The sequence below is a fragment of the Centruroides vittatus genome, unplaced genomic scaffold (assembly GCF_030686945.1).
Source record: "Centruroides vittatus isolate TY-2023 unplaced genomic scaffold, ASM3068694v2 contig_696, whole genome shotgun sequence".
Classification (NCBI taxonomy): Eukaryota; Metazoa; Arthropoda; class Arachnida; order Scorpiones; family Buthidae; genus Centruroides; species Centruroides vittatus.
Window position 1 is genome coordinate 80019 of NW_027122440.1, and position 21659 is coordinate 101677.

A 21659-nucleotide genomic window follows, 5' to 3' on the forward strand; every position below is an offset into this window, starting at 1 on the left:
CGGTTAATATGGAAGTGACGTTTTTTAATTCATATTGCGCTTTCTGAACTTTATCATTGGAGTGTAATAGAAGTGTCGTCTGCATATGCAATGACTTTAACTTTTGGCATCAACTACGTCGTGTCAATTAACCTCCTTTCCATTTACAGTTTCGGAGTTGCATTCAATACGGCCGCCATCAAGATGACGGCCGTGCGCGTAACACACATCAATGTTTCCTCCTTAGTCTAATGAGCGAATTAACTTTGAATATACTGTATGTTTTGTAACAAGGATGTGAACTAACTTTTTCTCACCTTATATATTACGAAAGTAATTTAATACGCAATGCAACTGACGATACACAACAATCGTAGTTAGATTATAGTAATATGTAATGTGCCTTACATTACACTCCCACTTACAGCAAGGAAGAATTTGTGAAAGATGAAAACCTTTGAATTTCTTTTAATTCTTGTCTTGAGTGTGATGATTAGTATGTAATCAGTCATTTTATTGCATAAAGTACGTGCGAAAAATTTCATTAAATACCATGTATTGTTAATGAAATATACATACAGTTTGCAATTTCATTGAATCTTTATATCATTTTCTTCAGCTACTTTCCCAAATGTGGAAGCTTTGTGTTTCCAGTGCGTATGTAAATGCCTATTAATGAAAAATGAGTAAACGATAAATGCGAATTTTATGCTCGAAGTGCTTCGTCATTCGACTACAGAATAAAATGATCATATGTACGTAAAATTTCATGTGGTTCTTGTGTTAGTTGTTGGATTTCTTGACGAATTTTGACTGATTTCCAAAGATCTATCTCTTTAAGTTATCCACAAAAAAGAAAACTGGAGTATTATCGTCGCTACGCTGGGCAACAATTTTTATTTATATTTTAATTAAAAAGCCCTCGTGACTACCGGTACATACCGAAAGTTTCTATATTAATCGTAATCTCCGAACGTAAGCGTTCTATATGTGGTCTCTTCTTTCATCTAACTTCGTTCTCGAGTTTAGGGAAGGACAGACGGCGGACGTACGGATGGACGACAGTGGCATTTAGAGGTCTACAATATTTTCAAATTGCAGCCCAATTAGATTACAACAGTTGAATTTCTTGGTACTTGTATAATCATCCGATAGCTGTTATTGGAGGCAGTGGCAAGAAACAGCACGGAATAAATTCTTACTCATGAATAATAACAATTATATTTAAATAACCTTCAAGTTATTCATGTTTTGTTTTAAAAACATATCTATTCGACGTCATACTAAAGAATATCTTTCCTCGGTTAGTGTTAGCTATAGATTATCATCATCAACCTAAAGTACTCTCATTAATCACATTCTTTTCTTCCCCAGTCTACTTAATTAACGTATACGAAATGCATTTCGTCCTTACTGGCCTTATTAATTGGATGACGTAGACAAAACACAGTCTATGTACAATTATTACAAATAATTACATACACCTTGTTACCAAAATAAGCCTATCCCGTCACAGCATATGATTTAGAACAATTTATGCAGAGGAACAGTTCTATTTCTATAACAAATGTATTACAGTTTATAAGCTTGTGCCTAGTAGATACGAGATATGACTTCACACAGATAAACGTAATTATTACATAGGAAAGAAATATAAAATGAATACGAAAGAAGTGTACGATATTACTAAATACATATAATACATGAATAAAAGTTACATAAAATATTACAATGAGTAGGCTATAACAGCAGTAATTTACATGCAGCAATACAGAAAAAAATATGGCTGCACGTTGGCATCGAAAACCAACCGTTCCACGCGCTGTCAGCTTAGAAACGACATTATATTTATTCAATTTACTAAAACTTTTTATACATTTTATAGTTAATTTTTGATCAAATATTTACGGTATAATCTAACATAAATTTGCTTTAATTCAAGTTAAAGTTCCAAGTTTTGCAACTTGACCTCGATTTTTTTAAATCACCTGAATCACATAAAAATAATGTTTGTTTAAATCACAGGTGATTTAAATAAACAATATTATTTCTGATCTGTAAGACCTAATTGCTGCATCCATAAATCCAGTATAATATATCCTGTTAATTGATAAAGTACTAGTAGACAAGATAAGTTTAAAATAATTTATTTATTTATTTGCATTTCAATTAGTTTATTTATATATAAATAGATAGAAATATACTATACATTAGGTGAATGTAAAATATATATTGAATTGGGCTAAATTTGAAAATAGTGTAGACCTATGAATTCCCACTGACGTCCGTCTGATCGTCTATCCTCTTCAAATCTCCAGAACGGAAATACATACATGAAAGTAGAGATCAAATATTGAAATCTTGGGCGCAGGGGGTCCAAATTAACTGTACAGGAACCTCACTTTTGCACCGAAAGTTACGTTATTTGAATTAAAAATATTTTCCTTCTAAAGGAGTTAGATAGATGATCGGCACGATTCTATTGTATGAAGAAAAGTATGACGTAAAGGGGCAAGACACTACTAATTTGATACGAATATCATATATTTTATATTAAATAAATAATATGATTTAAAATTTCAGCTTGGCATCGTGACCGTGTGACAAGAAATTGTTCTACATTAATTTTATAGAGACATAAACGATATCGTACTGTAAGTATCAGAGATGGTTAAACCTTGTCACGATAGGAGCTATACACTTTTATCGTGTATTTATTTATTTACTGCTACTGGTAGAAACTCAATTAACTCCTTCGACGTTACGAATATACTCTACGCTTTCAGCTGCACGTTCGAGGTTAAGTTGCGAGTTACCCTTACGATCCTGGTGTATATTACATTAAGTAGTAGCTACAAAGCTTACAAAATATTATATAAGTATATGGGAATCGAATAAATATACGGAAGCCGTAATAAGGGTCTACAAGAGCTGCATGCGGCTCGCAAGACACTGTTTAGCCACTGTTGGTAATTTGTGCAAAAAACTGAACATATATCTATGATATTATGATATATAATAACTCGGTCCTAACATTTATCTAAATGTTTTAGTAAGAAGTAAGCATTTCTATCTACGTAATTTTTATACGTATAAATTAATAACGGCATAAAGATTTGTGAGAATCCAGATTTAGGGAGATTTGTTATGCAAACTATTGTTTTTTTTTTCCTCAGGAACAACGTCTTAATTGTTTGAAATAATTAAGTGGCTTAACAATAAAATTTTATCTTTTTCAAACACGATAATCTAAATTTGTTTCGACAGTAAATATACGTCGTAACAATTATAATTGTTATTTTTATGTGTAGCAATTAATATAGCATTTAAAAGAATGTGACATTTTTTAAAGCTTTAACAAGTAAATTATAAAAAATAATAAATCTGCAGTAGCTCAACTTTCCTTGAATTTCGCAATAGTTTCTTACACAATGTTTATTTTCAGTTTCAATTTCGAATACACAGCGACAATTTAACAAACAAAGGTATTGTTTGTTGATTTATTTACTCGTTGATAAGTGCGATCATATTATAAATATACCTTCTATCAAAGAAAAACGTATAGAATTTTGTTCACTTCGATCGTCATGAAGTGTTACTCTTATATAATTATCTACTCCTTATTTATTTATAAGGTGTAATAAAATACTTAACTTAAAATCGTCACAGGATTTATATATCGGAAACTGCTTGTAATTAACAAGTTAATAGCACTAATTTGCATAAAATCATTTTTGAATAAATTAATAGGAAATTATTATAAACAACGACAAGATTGGAATTTCCTATTTCTCAAGGTAATTGATGACGTAAATAACAGACATTATTTGAGACAAATTTTAATTCCAGAATAAATCAGACTCTACGAAAATTAATTACTTTACCAATAAATTATCGGCTCGAGTTTTTTATATCCACTGTTGTAGTTAAATTAAACAATGGTGTGGGAAAATGGCTGCTATTAATTGACACACGAAGGACATAATAGACATTAAGTGATTTTATGAGAACGAAGTACAGTTTAATTGTCTGCATCGAGAACATAGAACGACTTACTTCATGTACTTATGATATATAGACTAATAAACGATACAATATAAATTAAACTATAAACATATCTCATTTAAACATTGAAAAGACATCAAAATTTGTCAATTTGTCTCTAATTTTCCTTACAAATATAAATTCTATTGAATTATATAACTAAGAAATATTGTCGTTGTTGGCAGAGTTTATATAATAAGTTTTTATGTGCACTTCTTCTGAATACTTCAGAACGTTTCTCTATTATGATATTTTTTCAAAACACTTTTTGAATTATTAATTATTATAAAATGACAAAAATATTAATTTTCATGTTATAGATTACTTTTTTAATCGTAAATACCAATAACGCGTAAAGTCTTCATTAAATGAAACCCCACTCGAGATACGACACCCCCCTGTATCTCTTCGTCCCTTCGACCTTTTACCACCGAAATTTAATAGTATCAATGCCCCTTATATACAAACCACCACATAAAATTTTAGAAAGTTTCGACAAAAGATGCAGGAGTTATTAAGCTTTAAACACGGTGAACAATATGGTGCTACCCACACACACTTACATCCATACATACAGAAAAAAAAACCCGATTTTATTTTTGTATTTGTCAATGTTTCGAGGAATTCAAATCTTGCATGGGGGTCATTTTTTTGAACAATCGTCATACTTTTTCTCTGTTATTAACAAGCGGGAGCGTAACATTGCAGTATTTTATCAGTTAGAATGAAATTTCTCGTAGACAATAACGTAATAAAACATTATATATATATTGAGAAAATAATTATTATATATTAACAGTCTTTTCTTTATCTGGAGAACGGAGTTAAACAGATCAAATCCAAGGCAAGACATGGAAAGATTAGTGGTAGGAGGTCCCAATTAACTCAAACTTCTCAAACTCACGGTTTGCACTGGATGTCGTTATTTCAATTCAAAAAATTTCGCCCGAAAGGAGTTAGATAGATAACCGGCACGATTCTATTGTATCAGGAAAAGTATGATGTATACAGTACAAGGGCAAGACACTACTAATTTGAGATCAAGAGCATACATATGTAGTAATTAGGTAATGAGAGAAATAGAGAACTAGAAATTACAATAACCAGCGTTCGTAATTGTCGTAAATATAACCTTCTTTTGTTTCGTCCGTCACCGTCTTAATCGTCTTTTTCGTCCATTCTCCTTTCGCGCCGTCACCAACTGTCGTCCTGGTTTTGCCATCACCCACACTTCTCCCCTTACTTTACTCCCTCCTTCTCCCTCGTCAATTTATTATCTTAACGGTTTAGGAATGTTAGTCGTCTAAACCCCACATATATTAAATAAACTAAATGTAAAATATAATTGAAAATTACAGCCTGCGTAGTGACCATGTCACAACAAATAATTACTCGTTACAGTATTGCATTTAACTGTTATTGCAGCAATTCCGACTAATTGTTTGGACTCAAAATTAATTTCTGTTTTTATATTTATTTGTAGTCGTGTTATACGAGTAAAGAATGCAACGTTGGAGATAAAAAGAAAAATAAAAGAGCGATTTGTTATTTAACACACGCAATTTGTAAAGTTAAAGTGGAAGTCAAGACCGCTAGAAAGCATTTCCTTTAATTAATAATTACATAAGCGGTATTTGGTATTTAATTATAGTGTACGTTTTTAATAGAGACTCGAAGTAGTAAAGTAAGAACTATCGTATGCCAAGAAATTAACTTCGAAACACAAAAAAAAAATCAAGAAAACCGGTCTTGACCGACAAAGGAAATAAATTTCAATGGATGAGGAAGTTCTGTCTTTTTCTCTGTTCACTTAACTCAGACGTAGTATTAAATCGACTTCGTCATCGAATTTTGTAGGTAAGACTTTACTTATAGTTATTTTCTAAATAATTATAGGTATAGCTTTTATGATGATTGAATCATTGCATATAAATGTTAACAGATCTAGCAAAAGTATTTGATTAACAAGTGTTTCAAGAGGCTATATCTGTTTCCATTTATTCTACACACCAATTTATCAGGCTTATTATCATTACAGATAATTTTTTCCGAATAGTCTTTGCCATTTTTGAAAAGAAATCAATTTAAAAAATTCGTTTCCAGTTGTTTAGCACTTTTGTTTTGCTATTTATTACTTTAAATGAATGATAGGAAAGTAAAAAGGGTAATCAGGTGTATATTAGTGTAGTGTCACAATAAGAAGCTGAAAATTTTAAATTTAAAAGTCAAGCGACTTCCAGTTTAGACAAAAGATTGTATTTAGTTTATTAGCGCCTACAGCAAGGACTCTTTCCACATCCGACTTCTATTTTCATCTAACTCCGGTTCGAGACTAATGAAGGACAGACAACAGACAAAACTAAAAACGTATACATCTGCAATTTGAAAATTGCTAGAAACTTTCATCTTCACGTAGAAGCATTATTTATAAGCTTTTACATAAAGTAATTATGTTGACTTTATAAACGTAAGTTAATGCTAATTTTCTGTAGAAACAACGTTAATTTTTCAGTGTCACAAAGGTTTTTCAACGTTTCAGTTTGTTTACGTAAAACGCTCGCTACTTACGTCAAGGAAAGGCTTGTTAACCATGTAAATTGGCTTTCTAAGTCGATTTCCTCAAAACAAAAATAATTGATAACAGGATAAAATGTTCACAATTCAACAAAAATATCATTCTTAGATAAATTACGTGATAATAATGCAAATGAAATTAAGCTGCTGAAGTAACCATAAGTAATGGCCAGTTCATTGTTGCAATAAGAAGTACGCATACCTATTAAAAAACAAATCCTGTAATGGCTGCCAAAAATGTAATTTCAATTTAGCAATTCTTAAATCTATACTTATTTCATTCAAAAACTTTTGGAACCAGGTTTATACGAAATTTTCGATACTTTGTACTGTACATCACTTAACGTGAGGGTACTATAACTTGTATGATTAGATCGCATCTGGGCTATTGTTTTGTAGCATTTGGCATACCAGCCTTGTCGTGCTGCAAAATGTAGGCTTATCTTTGGAGAATTTTACGTCTTATATTCGCGTAGATGTTGCTGAGAGATTAGAATATAGAACTGAGTCCACGGCACCATCGCAAAAATGCAAATCTCCAATTGCCTCTGCGCTTGTCCATCCCAAACAATTAGAGGCTCTGGACGGGTCTTAATTAACATTCTGAATTGCTAGTTTGTCTTTATTACAAATGAGTTTGTAACCTATATTCCCACGGTTTACATGAAATGTTGATTCGTGTATTGTTCTAGTCAACGTTTTTCCGCTTCAGATAAGTTCTGGCCGAAGCTAAACGTCTGCACTTGCATGATTCATTTATGAGAGGATTTCACTTGGATTGTACGTATTGTCGGGTATATCTCTACACTATGCATTCAGATAATGGGATATTAGAGTATTCCCTTGTTCATTTTGTCAAATCTTCTACGGAAACTTGCCTGTTTTGAGAAATATAGCATAAAAAAGATCATAGTTTTGTTCCTAATGTTTTTCCTAGACGAGTGTTTCCCCGTTTCTCGAAAACATTTTATGATTTTCTATATTATAGACTGAGATATCTGCACATTCCGCGCAATACAGCACCGAGAGACTCTTTCTTTATGCTTCTGGATAGTAATTTTCCTGATTGGTACCGCTAGTGCCTTACCTCTCGCCATTTTTCACAAACATTAATATGAACCGCTAAAGGTAACTTGTCTTTTATATGCTATACGTGTGACGTAAGATAAACTGCCAGAAATTCCAGAAAATTCTCCAAAAATCCTTTCTGAACGAACGTCATTCCAATGTATTGCTCAAGTGGTTCAAGATCCGCGTAACTATTGTATTCTAAACTAAATTAATCTAAGATAGTGAGTAACTGGAATGAACTTGTTTATTTACAAAAGGAATTTTTAATACCACTTGGTTTAATATATATTAATATACAAAAGAGTTTTTAATTTTATGAAAATGTCTACAACTTAAGAAATTATAAACGACGTTCATTGCAAGCCGGGTTTTATTATTATTTATGAGTAAGCTTTAACCAAGTTCAATTTATTTCAATTTATATAGAAATCTGGGTTTTGTTTATAACTAAGTTACAAGCATATATACAACAGTAATTTTCTATATTGTAGTATAATAGTAGTAGTAGTTCCTTCAATGCTAGATAGCATACCGGGCAGCAATTATCTTCCATCTGTTTCGATTATGGGCTTCCTCCCAAGTCATGTTGAGCATCTTCAAATCTTGAAGAAAAGTTCTACGCCAAGTATTCCTGGGGCGTCCTCGTGGTCGTTTGGCACCAGGAAAGCCCATTTTATGGATCCTATTGTTCTCCGAAATATGTCAGATTCTTCTACGGGCGACAATGTTATGAAGTTTGCATATCTGACTCCTTCGGAAAACCTCTTCATTGGTGGTATGATCTAAATATCGGATCTTTAGGATTCGTCGTTGACATCTCTGTTAGAAGACATCGAGCCTCGTATTGATGTTTCCCGATGTCTTCCAGGACTCACTAGCATAAATAGCTATCGGAATCACGATGGAGGTGAACAAGCAAAATTTGATTCTCAATGAGATGGATGGTGAGGACCAAATTTTATTATATATTTGTCAACTTGGACATTAATCATTAACAGGGCAATTATACTGGTGTTAAGCATTTGCACAAGAATGAGGAAATTCTTGTGTAAATAATTAACACCAGTATAATTAGCCTGTTAATGATTAATGTCCATGTTGACAAATATATAATAAAGTGAACAAGGACGGTAAGGCAATAATAATGGACCAAATTTTGTTCATCTGCCAGAAGACTGTCGCCGTTTTTCTGTTGCGGCACTTCACGTCCATTTATGCGTCACCTTATGGGAAATAACACTACCCAAGTAAGAAAATTCTCCACTTCCTCCAATCGTTGTGCTCAGACAATTGTCTAAGCACAACGATTGGAGGAGGTGGAGAAATTACTCCCTGTGTTTGGGCAGTCTTACATGCATAATTTTCGATGTCACGGCGTTTATACTGAGACCAATTTTTTGTGCTTCTTGACCCAATGCGGCCGTGACGTGCTGTATCATTGTCTCGCCTTCCTCTAATAGGGCAATATCGCCCTATTAGAGGAAAGCGAGATAATGATGCAGCATGTCACGGGTCAAGAAGCAATAACTAAATCTCCAAGACGGTCCAGGTCAAACCAGTGGATGCCGGCCCCAGTGCGCGCACCGGACTCTCCTACCTGCCGTATGACGTAATTGCTTTAATTATATAATAAAAAACCTAGCTTGAAAAAAAGAAGAAATATGTAAGGTAATTCAAAAGTTTTCATGCATAAAAAACTAAAATTTCGAATATAAAAAACTAGATTGTTACCGTGACCCATGCAATATCCTAAAAAGTATACAGATCTCAGCCGATTCGAATCGTCGAAGGTTATAGTGTGCCCTATGAGTACAGAACACACAAATAATCTAACACCAATTAATTTTCACTTGTAACGATCACTCGAAGGAAAGCATTCGAAATTCATGTATAGTCACACCATTTCTGTTAAAATGAGTTAACGAACAGCGAGAATGACAATTAGATATGTATTACGAAGATACAATCATACATGTTCGTTTTGTACATAAAAAGACTGGAATTAACATAAATATATTATATTTTAACATTAGCAATATTACAGTATGTACAGTACCTAATTAAGACTATGTATTCTTACATATTCTTAATGATATTTGTAATAAGAGTATAAAAAATGTAGATAATTATCTTATATAAAAATGAATTTGTTTAAGTCAGTATTTACACACAATTAGACTAAGTTAATGAGTAATTAATACAATGATTTAAATTTTTCCGTGGAAGAAAATATTCTGTGAGGTTAACCGGGGATAGAGAGTCTGGATTATACTCTCCATCACTTAATCGGCTAGAGATTGGTAAAATCCGTCCCACAGTCGTAGGGTGGGAATTTTATGTGTGAAAAAGATGCGGAGACAAGACGATCGTATAATCACCGTCTCCTATCAGAATTCCCGACACCAGTTAAACTGTTTTTATCGTGGTTTAACTCGCGTATAAAAAGGATGATTACAAGGAGGGCTATTCATCGATAAATGTCTTAAAGATAAAGATTGAACAAAAACCAATAGATATATACATCAAACATTATTTATTAAACTATTAATATAACGATAAAGTATATAGAATATTCCACAAGCATTATTAGTTGTTACGAGTATTATATCAAGGATGTAAACCTAACTCTATTTTGTATATCTAGCACGAATACTACACGAGGGAGAGAGATCTTACAAAAGTTCAAAATATTATATACTATCTTTACTTGATGTTTGATCTTCTCTTGGGTGTCGTCGTATTGATAAGGATTCTGGAGAACGTGGAATGGGAGGATCAATATATCAATATAATATATTTCTATGTCTTCTATATGGTTCCCTCTATGGCATTTCTAACTATAGAGTACTGCCTTCTATGGGACTTTCCAAATTCTTGTGGACTGCCTTCTTATGACATGTTCGGATTCCGTTGAACTGCCTCGAGTGGCGGGAAAATTCCCACTTTCCCAAAAATATCTGAAGTTGAGAAACAAATCAATTGTGAGTGTTCGATCAGAAAAAATTTTTTACTGAGCACTTCTCGAGTTATTTTTCTAGAAATTTTACGTGTGAGCGACGTAAAATTTTTCTGGTTTTGGCGCTCAGTTCACGTTTTAAGTGGTTTTTTTTTCTGTAAATGTGACTCCAGTTTTACAGTCCTCCGCGACGATTGATTTAACTAAATATTTGACAGATTCACAGAAGAAGAATGTCTGTATCGAAATTTTATGAAAATCGTGAGATATTTGTAACAGGAGCAACTGGTTCATTGGGAAAGGCAAGCATTTTTGCATCATGTTATTACGCGCAGATATTTTAATAAGTTATTTATACCTAATTTTTCTAATATTTGAAGGTGCTTTTAGAAAAATTGCTAAGATCTTGCAATGCTCGAAAGATTTACGTTTTAATTAGAGGCAAAAAAGGAATGCCAGTGGAAGAAAGGAAAAAAGAATTGTTTCGTTCTAAAGTAAGTTAAAATAATATTTTTCATTAAAGATAAACTAGAAATAAACAGATTAAGATATTTTACCTATATTTTCTTAAAATAATTATTGGGTGTTAAAACTTCAGACCTACATTCAACAGTTACGCCAAAATTTAGAGTGTAGTCAAAAGTTTCGCAAACAAATTACATTGTTTAGAAGATGATGCTCAAAATATGTCCCACGTGATCAAATCTGGTAAGGGACACACGTTAATCCTGCCTACGATTATATTTGATACATCATTTATAAATAATAGAAATAGGTCTGGATAAGCATTGTATATTTATCGAATATACATTGCTTGTGAACTTGTGAACAATTTTGTAAGTTTGTGTACCACTAATGTTGAGGATGCTCATTATATGACATTGTCAAAGTTACTGATTAGAAAAATAAGATGAACAGAGACAGAAATTAGTTACAAAGAACATTTGATAAAACCATTTTATTACATCGAGACAGTAATTATAACTAAAACTTGTATACAACGTTGGTATTTCCAAACTCAGGTCATTCTTCTTCACACCTTCAAAATAAAAATTTTTAAATATGAATTTTTAAAATTATTATTGACTGTTGGATCACTTCGTATATTCAAATGTTATAGGAAGCTACTCTTAATTCTACATACATATAAATAATCCTTAAAAAACATACGGAATTGTGTATGGTTTTAACTTTCCTGGCTGTTATGAATATATAAGAAGGGAAACTAGAGGAATTGTGTCAAATTTCATTCGAATATTTTTGCAAATTTCTACGTTTTGAAACCTTCGAAACCAAAAAATTTTTAAAACGAGAAAAATTCAGTGGATATTTGTGTTTGTGTGTTTATTGGCGTCCTTTTCTTTAATATCTCAGGATGGAGTAAAAATTAAAAAATCAAATTTGGTATGTAATTTATATATAAGGAGCATCGATGCTATTAAACTGATGGTTAAGGTCGACTGGTGGGGATTTCAGACTTAATGATTTTACTTGTTATTAGCAGTTACAATTTTTTCAACTCATCTTTATGCTCAAAATTAAGCTCTGTGCCATTTATAATAATTAATAAATATAGAAAGATTTTTATAAGAAAATCTCATAACAGATGGCTTCACACACAACTTTATATATTATGATTAATAATGCAAAGTTACTTTTTAAATAAAATCTCATAATAGCCCGGAAAATTATGTAACTCATTACTGGATTTTTATATATATATTTTGGGCACCTTCGGTATAAAAATGTCGAGAAATACAAAAATTAGAGGGTCAGTATTTATCCCTATCAACACATTTTTCCTGTTATATTGTAAAGTTTTTATATTGTACACTGACAAAAGTTGAGCTACCAAGAAAAGTATGCAAATTAGTTTGCATTGTTGTATGGAACAGAATGCAATCATAATCAGTTGGATGAATATATATTAACTGATTTTATAAGAAATATAACAAAATGCCTCAAAGGAATACAATTATTAAATAATATCGAACAAAGAATGGTAGGTAGTGTTTGAAGAAAAAAAAGACCTATACTGAAATTAGTAAAATATTTAATGTGCATAAAACTGTTGTAGCGAAACTGGTGGAGCGTTTTCAAATATATGTGACCATTGTTTCTACCAAAAAGTCAGGTAAAAAAACAACACCACAGTTAGATCGTTTGATCAGGCATACTTGTGCAGCCAATCCTTGTTTGATTGCTTCACATATTAAACGGTAACCCAGATATAAGCATAAAGACTGTACGAAGACGTTCGACTAGTTTTGGATTACATGGGAGATGACCAGCAAAGAAACCACTCATCTCTGCAAAAAACAAAAAGTTGAGATTAGAGTTTTCACATGAACACATCACTTGGGCCGACTCGACCAAAAATGGTCCAAGGTGTTATAGAGTAATGAATCTAAATTTAGTGTCATCTCTAGTAAAGATGAAATACGATATGTCAGACGACCAGTGAATATGAGATATGACCCAAAATACACAGTTCCTATAATAAAGCATAATGATAAGAAGATGATTTTCTGCAAAGGGATTTAGTGCAGTTCATAGAATTAATGGAATAATAGATCAAACCATTTATCGGAATACATTGCATAATGAAATGCTTCTTCATGCACGTCGTTTAATGTCAAGGAAATGGATCTTCCAACAGGACAACGACCCAAAACACACAGCAAATTTGGGAGAGCAATGCTTTCAACAGAAAATGGTGAATCTTATGACATGGCTAGCCCAATCTCCAGATTTAAACCCCATAGGAAATCTTTTAGATGAAGTTGAGCGCCGTGTACGTCAGCGTACATATTCAAATCCGGTTGAATTGTGGTCTGCCAGCTAAACATCATGGTATGAGATTTCCCAATCAGTGCTTGACAACTTAGTTCATTCAGTGGAACGTAGTAGTCATGCAGTGATCTGAAGCTCTGGTTACGCCACAAAATACAAATATTTTGTCCTAAAAATACTGGACAAATCTGCATACTTCCTTCGGTAGCTCTACTTTTGTCACAGTGTAAACTATAAAAACTTCGTCCTTTCTTTTGTAAATCAGATTTAAAATAAAATCTGTTTGATTCAGTATTGACTATTTTGACTCTTTTTTGTGCTCTTTTCAACTATCACAATATTCATTATGTGGTAGATGGTAAACAAAACAGAGGTCGTGTCAAGAGCAGCTCTACTTATGGCCACTTCTGTATGCTCTCCACCACAAATTAGTAGAGGCTTGCCCCTCTACCTCATACTTTTCTTTTAATAACGAGGGCAAGACACTGCTAATTTGAAGTTGAGAGCATATACTTTAAATTAAGTTTTTTATCCCTGCGTTCTGGCGACGTCACAATAAATAATTTGCTCATTTCACTTAAGAATAAGTTCTGTTAATGGTAAATGACATCGAAAATGATAAATCGTAAAAGAAAAACAGTTTTATTGAAATCAAATTCTGACGTTATGAATTTAGATGATTGTAGAACACATCACATTATATCCCGACATTCGACTTAAATTTCTATTAAGATGTACTCTGGTTTAATCAGTGTTCATTTGTGATTTATAATAACTTGTATTGTCTGCATTGTAGATGTTCGTCAATGTATAATTTTGAGTGACTAGTTTACTTTTTTTACTTCTAAAATACATGCAATTGTAAGCAGCAGCACCACTACACACTTAAAATATAATTTCAATTTCGAGGTCATAGTATTGTAGACGTAAGAAAGAACACAATAGGCTATTCATTATCAGTAATCTTTCTTCATTTCTCCTGTGTAATAGTTAATCAGTCATGGCTGAGGAATCCAGAAAATTGCTGATAGATTGTACAGTACACGCGTTAGAATATAGAAACAAAAGAAATTTTCTACAATTTCTATTGTTTTAATCATTATTATATATATTAATGTTTTTGATTAGATTCGTTCATTTGGCTCTTAGTGACCTTCCGTCAGAGAAAATTGTTTGAAAAACAATTATTTGAATCTATTTGGCTATATTATGGACGTTAATTAATTTGAACGATGTTTTTAAAATTATTATAAAAAAGAATATTTAAGGAAACATTTTAAAAAATGTCATTAAATTTATTTTATACCCACGGAAATGATTATTTTTAATTATAATATTTCATATACAATACATACAAACTATTTGTAAACTATATAATAAAGTCCAATCGACATCACCTTCACACTTTCCATTGCCAAATAATTTAAGCATGACGTCAAACTAATATAAAAATAAACACAATTATGTCAATGCAAGTAAGTGTATTTAATGTTATAATACCTGACGCCATTCTGGTTGTATATCACTTACATTATCACGTGTATATATCATAAAAGTTGATACTAAAATTTTCGTAATATTTCATATTTATGATATAATAGATTTTCGAAAGTGTCTTACTGAAAAATCCGGAGATTTGTAATAAAGTCGAATGCATCGAAGGGAACCTCACTGAACGTAATATAGGAATTTCCTCTTCGGAAATGGGTTTGATTACGAAGAATGTTTCGGTGGTGTTTCACTTGGCCGCTTCGGTTAAATTCGATGAACCTTTACGGTATGTTTTGCATTAATTAAACACATAATCTGCGAGTTTCGTATTTATTTTTGATCTATTTCGCAGGGATTCATTTATCAACAATGTGGAATCGACAAAAAATCTAGCCGAAGTTTGTCGCCAAATGGAAAATTTGTTGGTAAATGTTTTGATTATAAATAATTTTTGATGAACAAGATTAGGTACATATTTCAAAAACCTTTATTTGTTTCTATTTTCAAATTTAAATCAAATCAGCACAAACACTATCTGTAATTAGTGAAAAACGTAAATTATAGGAAGCATTTTAATGCTATTGAAAAAAATCAGAAGAATTAATTAATAATTCTACAATGAAGCATTTACTCTTTTCTATTAATAGATTGCCCATTAAACTAATTTACATTAAAATAACAAAAAGTGAAAATACTAGGAAGTGTCGAGCTGGGTATATTTTATTCAAGCCTTTTTTTTAAATTAATTTAAATATAAAATGGAGGTTTCTTTAAATACGAAACTCTTGTACACTGTATGGTAACTGCGAAACTTTTGTACAAATAATGTTTGTAAATACTAAAACTGGAAACACATTATAAAATATCTTGTAGTGTCTAATCAGCTGTATTCATTTATAAGTATTGAATACAACATACGTTGTATATCTTAATTTCAGGTATTCGTGCACACATCTACGGCTTATTCTTTCTGCAATAGAAAGGAAGTGGATGAAAAAATTTATACAATGTCCAGAACTTTTGAAGAATTTAAGAAAATCGCAAAGTATTATAGTATAGCGCTTTAAATGCATTTTTCAACACTGGCATCTTATTGATATTTTTATAATTGTAGTCTAGAAAATATTGATTCAGCAAAGATAACAGACGAAAATGTTTTCGAAGGTCGACCCAACACCTATACTTTAACAAAGGCCATAGCAGAAAATTACTTGAATAACTTCTGTAGAGATTTGCCTGTAGTTATCGTAAGACCTTCTATAGTAGGTTGCAGTTGGAAGGAACCCATTCCCGTGAGTAGATTTTATTATGCATTAAAATAAGTTAGCCGCTTAAAGTAAAATCGTTGTAAATTTCTTTATTGTAGGGATGGAACGATAGCCATAGCGGTGCAGATTATGTAATTGCTGCCGTAAGTACATTTAAATACTTTTGGAGATGAAGAAGGGATTAAAAATTGCGTACTTTCAGGTATTAAAAGGAATAGCCAGAAGCTTATTAGTTGACGAAGACAAAATTTTTGATGTTATTCCTGTAGATACAGTGATTAATTTGATGTTGGCTGCCGCTTGGAAAAAGGCAACGATTCTTCATCGAGAGTAAATTTTTTTATTTATTTTTTTTTTTTTGTTGAAAATTCTAGAAAAAATGTCAATTATAAAAATATTGCAAATGCTAACGAGCAATTATTAATGTGATACAGTTACCATGCGAGGCTGCAATTTTTAATTTATTATATTTATAGTATATTATTTTTACGTGAAATTAATGGTATCTTGCCTCCGTACATCATACTTTTCCTGTTAGAAATAGAGTTGTACTGGTCATGTACCTAATTCTTTTCGGGGGAAATTTTCGAATTGAAATAACGAAACTTTCGGTTCGCATGAAAATTTCACATATAATTAATGGGATCCTCCTGAACCTAAGATTTCCATTTCTTGTCTGAACTTTCATCTGTCTAATTCAATTCTCGAGATTGTGGAAAGACAGCCAGACATATGACAGTGGGAATTTATAGGTATACAATTCTTAAATTGCAGCCCAATCAATATATTCACAAATATTTTTTTATTTAAATATGTATTAATCAAAAGTTTTATATTAGTTCGTCTTATAAATGATAATCATCCCTGTATATTAGCGAAAGAAATACTTTTGTCTTTAATAATTTCACTTCATACGAATTTTCAGAAATTAGCAGACAAAATACATCTATATTAAATTATCCCTTAAAGAAATTAAATTGGAAAAGATTCTGAAGTGAATTAATAGATAAATTTAAAATATGTTAATCATATATACCCTAGCTTGAAAATTTTAATTCGTGTAATTTCGTTCAGAATCTTATGTAACTTCTAGATACATTTAAGAAATTCTCTTTGCTATTCTCTTTGCAGAAAAGATGAAATCCCAATTTACAATTGCACTTCAGGATATATAAATCCTATTATATATCGAAAGTTTTTCCAACGTTTGTATTTCCATTCTTGGAATTCTCCATCGGCGAACACATTTTTATATCCAACAAAAGTAGCCAAGAAGAATTATTATTGGAATCGTGTATGCATTGTGATGCAGCATCAATTTCCCGCAATGTTAACAGATTTATTTCAAGTTGCTGTTGGCAGAAAACCAAAGTATATTGTTTTGAATTTGCTTAAGTATTATATATTAAATAAAGCATATATGTATAAATATTAATTAATTTATTTGTTTTTCGTTATTAAGGATGGTGAATGTCTACGAAAAGTTTCACAAGATGGTGAATGTATTAGAATATTTTTGCAATAGAGAATGGAACTTTTGTTCTAATAATATGGAAAAATTGATAGAAGCGATGTCCAGCGAAGATAAACAGGTAGGATGAATTTACAAGTATTGTACGTAACATCTTATTACTACTTGCATAGATATTTACAATCGAATTTGCACTGTAGGCAACCAAAGCTTATGAATTAAACTTTGAATCAGTTATGATAATGAAGTTCAGGAAAGTAACTTTAGAAAAGAACGTTAATGTTAATGATGATTTTATATCTACTATTAACACCAAAGCATACACAGGAACTAAGTAGGATACTGTGAAAAGAATGTAACAGTATATGAATTGACAATTGCCTTGTTTTATTTATTATTTTTCCGAAAATCTTTAACTTTATCAGAACACGCTATAATATGAGAACGTAACATGTATTTTTCGAATATACATTCCGTATTTATTTCATAAAATCCGTTAAGATTAAATAGCATAACGTGTCCAATTTCATAGCAATAAGAATTGCTGTCATAATAGAAATTTTATACTAATCTTAGTACTAATATTAATTCTTACTATTGTTATAGTAGCAAGAATTATTTATGAGATAGCAAATACAGATATATGCATTAAATTTAAATTTTAGATAGTAAAAAAAAAATATTGCTATGTTCCATGCTGCTTTGTTTCTTGTACATTCTACCAAAGCGAGTGTCATTAGCATGCACCAAATTCCAAAATATAAAGTTAAAAAAGGAATGACGATGTATACTGCCAATCGGAAAATCTATCACTAACACCATGCAAGGGTACAGTTTGCATTTTTGTCCTCTGGTTTTCGTCTCCTTCCACAAATTGAAGGTAAACCACTTTGGTTCAATAAATATGTCCTAGTCTCTGTAAATGACAAAATCATTACTCTAGGTTTCATGTAAAAAGTGACTGGGTGTTCCTGGAAACCCACACCTAGATAAAAAGTTCGACCGTAAGAAGGACTTGTCAAGCTCTCTTCGAAATACAGAATTTCAATTTACAAGAGGTATTCTGCACCAAGATAAGTTCATTAATTGTATATAGTATGACTCCGATTTGTGAACTTATCTTTTTCCATAATACAGTACTGTACTTGTTGTGAACTGAAATCCTGTAGATTGCGGTGAGCTTTTCCAAACAGTAAAATGCTTGTTATGGAGTAATATTGCCACTTCAGATGCCAAGGGAATCTAAAATGTTCTGTAAATATAGCCCTTCAAAAGCATGGTTTCAGTACCAGAAGGGTTTAAAGTTCGGACTAGCAATTTCTTAAGATTCTGATCTACAGTAGTTCTAAGCGCTGCAGAAAAGTCGAATTTCCTGTATGGGAGGAACACGGTTTTGTTCACCTAATTTAAAGTTTAATATCGCCTGCGTTCTTTGTCGAAAATTCTGATCAGAGAGTTTTTGTACTAGTAAAACTGATGCTGTCAAAAATTGGTAACTAGAGGTGTACGGGTAGACAGATAGAGAGGAGTCAGCAAGTATCGCATCTCCAGTGGTGTTGGACTTAATGGAGATTTCACTCGTTATTAGTATTTAAATATTTTTCTTTTTATTTTGTAAAACTCGTTTTATTTTCAAAACTAAGCTATTTTCTATCGAATAATAATTAATTATATAAAAGTTTTTAATAAAATATGATAACAGATGGCGTCAGACCTAGTTTCAAATGTTGCTGGAAAATTTACGCAACTCGTAAATTGCTGGATTTTTTTCTTTTAGGAAGGACCAAAGAAACAATTTGAACAGATTGTGCATGCTTACACACATATATATATATATATATATAAGTTGTTATGTTTTCTACAGAGTCTGCACATTTAACTTTGAGAACCTCTGACTTGACTAATTGTAAGTATTTGGGAGCAAGCACTAAAACATTCTGGACAGAGTAGCACATTCACGTGACAAATACATAAAATTTACCTTGTTAAGGTTTATTGCTATCAGTGTGCATCATACTTCGCGAGGTTTTCCATGAATACCGGAGATTACAGATAATCGAATGCTAAATTAAGAAATTTCTACTATAGGTCTGTCAGTTTCGTTGTCAGTGGGATAGGGCTTTCTGTATGGTCCATTGTCGACGACTTTACACCACCAACCCATTTTCCGCCATTGGACCTCGAGGTCCTTCCAAAGGAAACAAGGCATTTTGACCTTGTCTAGTGCCCTATTATTGCTGGCGCAAAAGTAAGCAACAAGCATATTATTATCTTGAATCAGCTGACAAACAGTACAAATCGAAAATTTATAACATAAAACTTTAAACATTTTCGTTTATTTCTGAATATCTTCTGAATTGCTGTTATTAAAGTTTACATAAATATAATCGAAGAAGAAATTACCAATTCAAGAATTGACTATTGATTTCTTTATGCTCCATCTAACAGAAAGAACAAACCAAAATTTACAATCATGGGATATGGCGAGGTAACTAAATTGCACGCCACTATTGCCTGCAAATAGATCTATTGAATGAAAACAAGAAAACCATTCGCAAAATGTACAAAATATCGAAATTTTCTTTCAGAATTTCGACTTTGACATCTCGAAACTCAATTGGGACGATTACTTGGACGAGTACGTTCTCGGCATCAGGAGATTTGTGTTGACGGAAGATGATTCGACCATCCCTCGAAGTAGAAAACGGTTGTTAATGTAAGCATCTATCTACATTCTTCTAACTCAAAATAAAATAATTTTTAACATAATGTTATATTTTACAGGAAATATTATTCCATTTTACTTGCCCAAACTGGATTGTTTTTGGGATTTCTTTACAGTCTCACCTTCTTATCATTGTAACTTTTTAGAGGATAATATATTAAATTGCATTTTAATGATATTACACTATCAAGATGTATATCGTAATGACGTTACTCCTGATGTTGATTGATTGATTGCTGTTTTCGAATGTAAAAGGAGAGAGATACATTAAGAATGAATATTTTTCGTATAAATTTTGAACTTTTTATTTCATGGATGATTTTCAAAATTCAGACGAAGTATCCTTTACGAATATTCCTTATTCCTTACTTTTTATATAGAAGTAGAGGTGTCAGAATACTCAACGACACTCACGAGATTATTGTTACACATTTCTCTAACTTGCAGTGAACATTGGCTTTGCTAGTTAAGACGGATTATTTTGCTAAAAGTTGAATAAGCAACATACCAAGAAAACAGAATTTTAATAGCTAAGAATTGTAAAACTTTCACTCCGAGCTGTAAGCAAAGACAATTAGAAAGTCACCGATCCCCGAAGCGATAAATCAACTAAATCTCGCCCGACTTTTACCAAATTTGGCAGGTTAATAAAACAAGACGAGGGGAATCGCTGATTATATTTTCACGAATATCCATTGAACATTTAACTAATTATCGGTAATAAACCACTAAAAAAGCAACTAAAGTGTAAACTTACACCATAAGATGGGGCCACAGTGCCGAGCTAGTCTGTTATGTACCGGTACGTAGACATTCGGGTATCTCAAATACTTAACACGCGCAGGAACGTCATCAGCAAGGTCAGTACAATTTCTTATTCTTATACGCTTCACGCTTTTTTAAAAAATTATTTATTCAGTATTAGAAAATGTATAATCTTGTATAAAACATCAATGGAGCTGGGGAATTTAAAAGTTTACATTTAGCATAAAGCAAGCGAGGAACATCTCCTAGGTTTGGAAACATCACACCTAACACCATTATATAAGAATGCTGGACTCATTAATCTGAAAAACGGAAGCATACGATGCAGTTATTGGTTTGCATACTTTCAACTTATTTGGAATATTTCAAAACACTCTCACGTAATAATGTAATTTAATAATAATTAAACATTAAGTACAGTAGAATCCCGATTATCCGAAAATAAATGCATTAATTTTCTTAAATGTAAGAGAGTTTTCAAAAAAAGTCTAAAGCGGTAATACGTACTACAATATGATTTGT

The 21659-nt window shown here is 31.8% G+C and overlaps 1 protein-coding gene across 2 annotated transcripts; it reads left to right on the plus strand.

Annotated features, from left to right (window-relative positions):
- The first annotated feature begins 5806 nt into the window (after positions 1-5806).
- Positions 5807-20665, plus strand: LOC136980387 (putative fatty acyl-CoA reductase CG5065). Of its 2 annotated transcripts, none has more exons than XM_067276492.1 (13): positions 5807-5880; positions 10843-10926; positions 11005-11118; positions 15019-15194; positions 15261-15333; positions 15847-15953; positions 16023-16200; positions 16275-16319; positions 16379-16506; positions 17308-17547; positions 17639-17768; positions 20236-20363; positions 20432-20665. In XM_067276492.1, the coding sequence occupies exons 2-13, from the start codon at positions 10858-10860 to the stop codon at positions 20508-20510; spliced, it is 1467 nt and encodes a 488-aa protein (XP_067132593.1). In that variant the 5' UTR covers positions 5807-5880; positions 10843-10857; the 3' UTR covers positions 20511-20665. The 2 variants fall into 2 exon arrangements, with proteins under 2 accessions (XP_067132593.1, XP_067132594.1); XM_067276493.1 differs by having other exon boundaries at positions 5843-5876.
- The last annotated feature ends 994 nt before the right edge of the window (positions 20666-21659 follow it).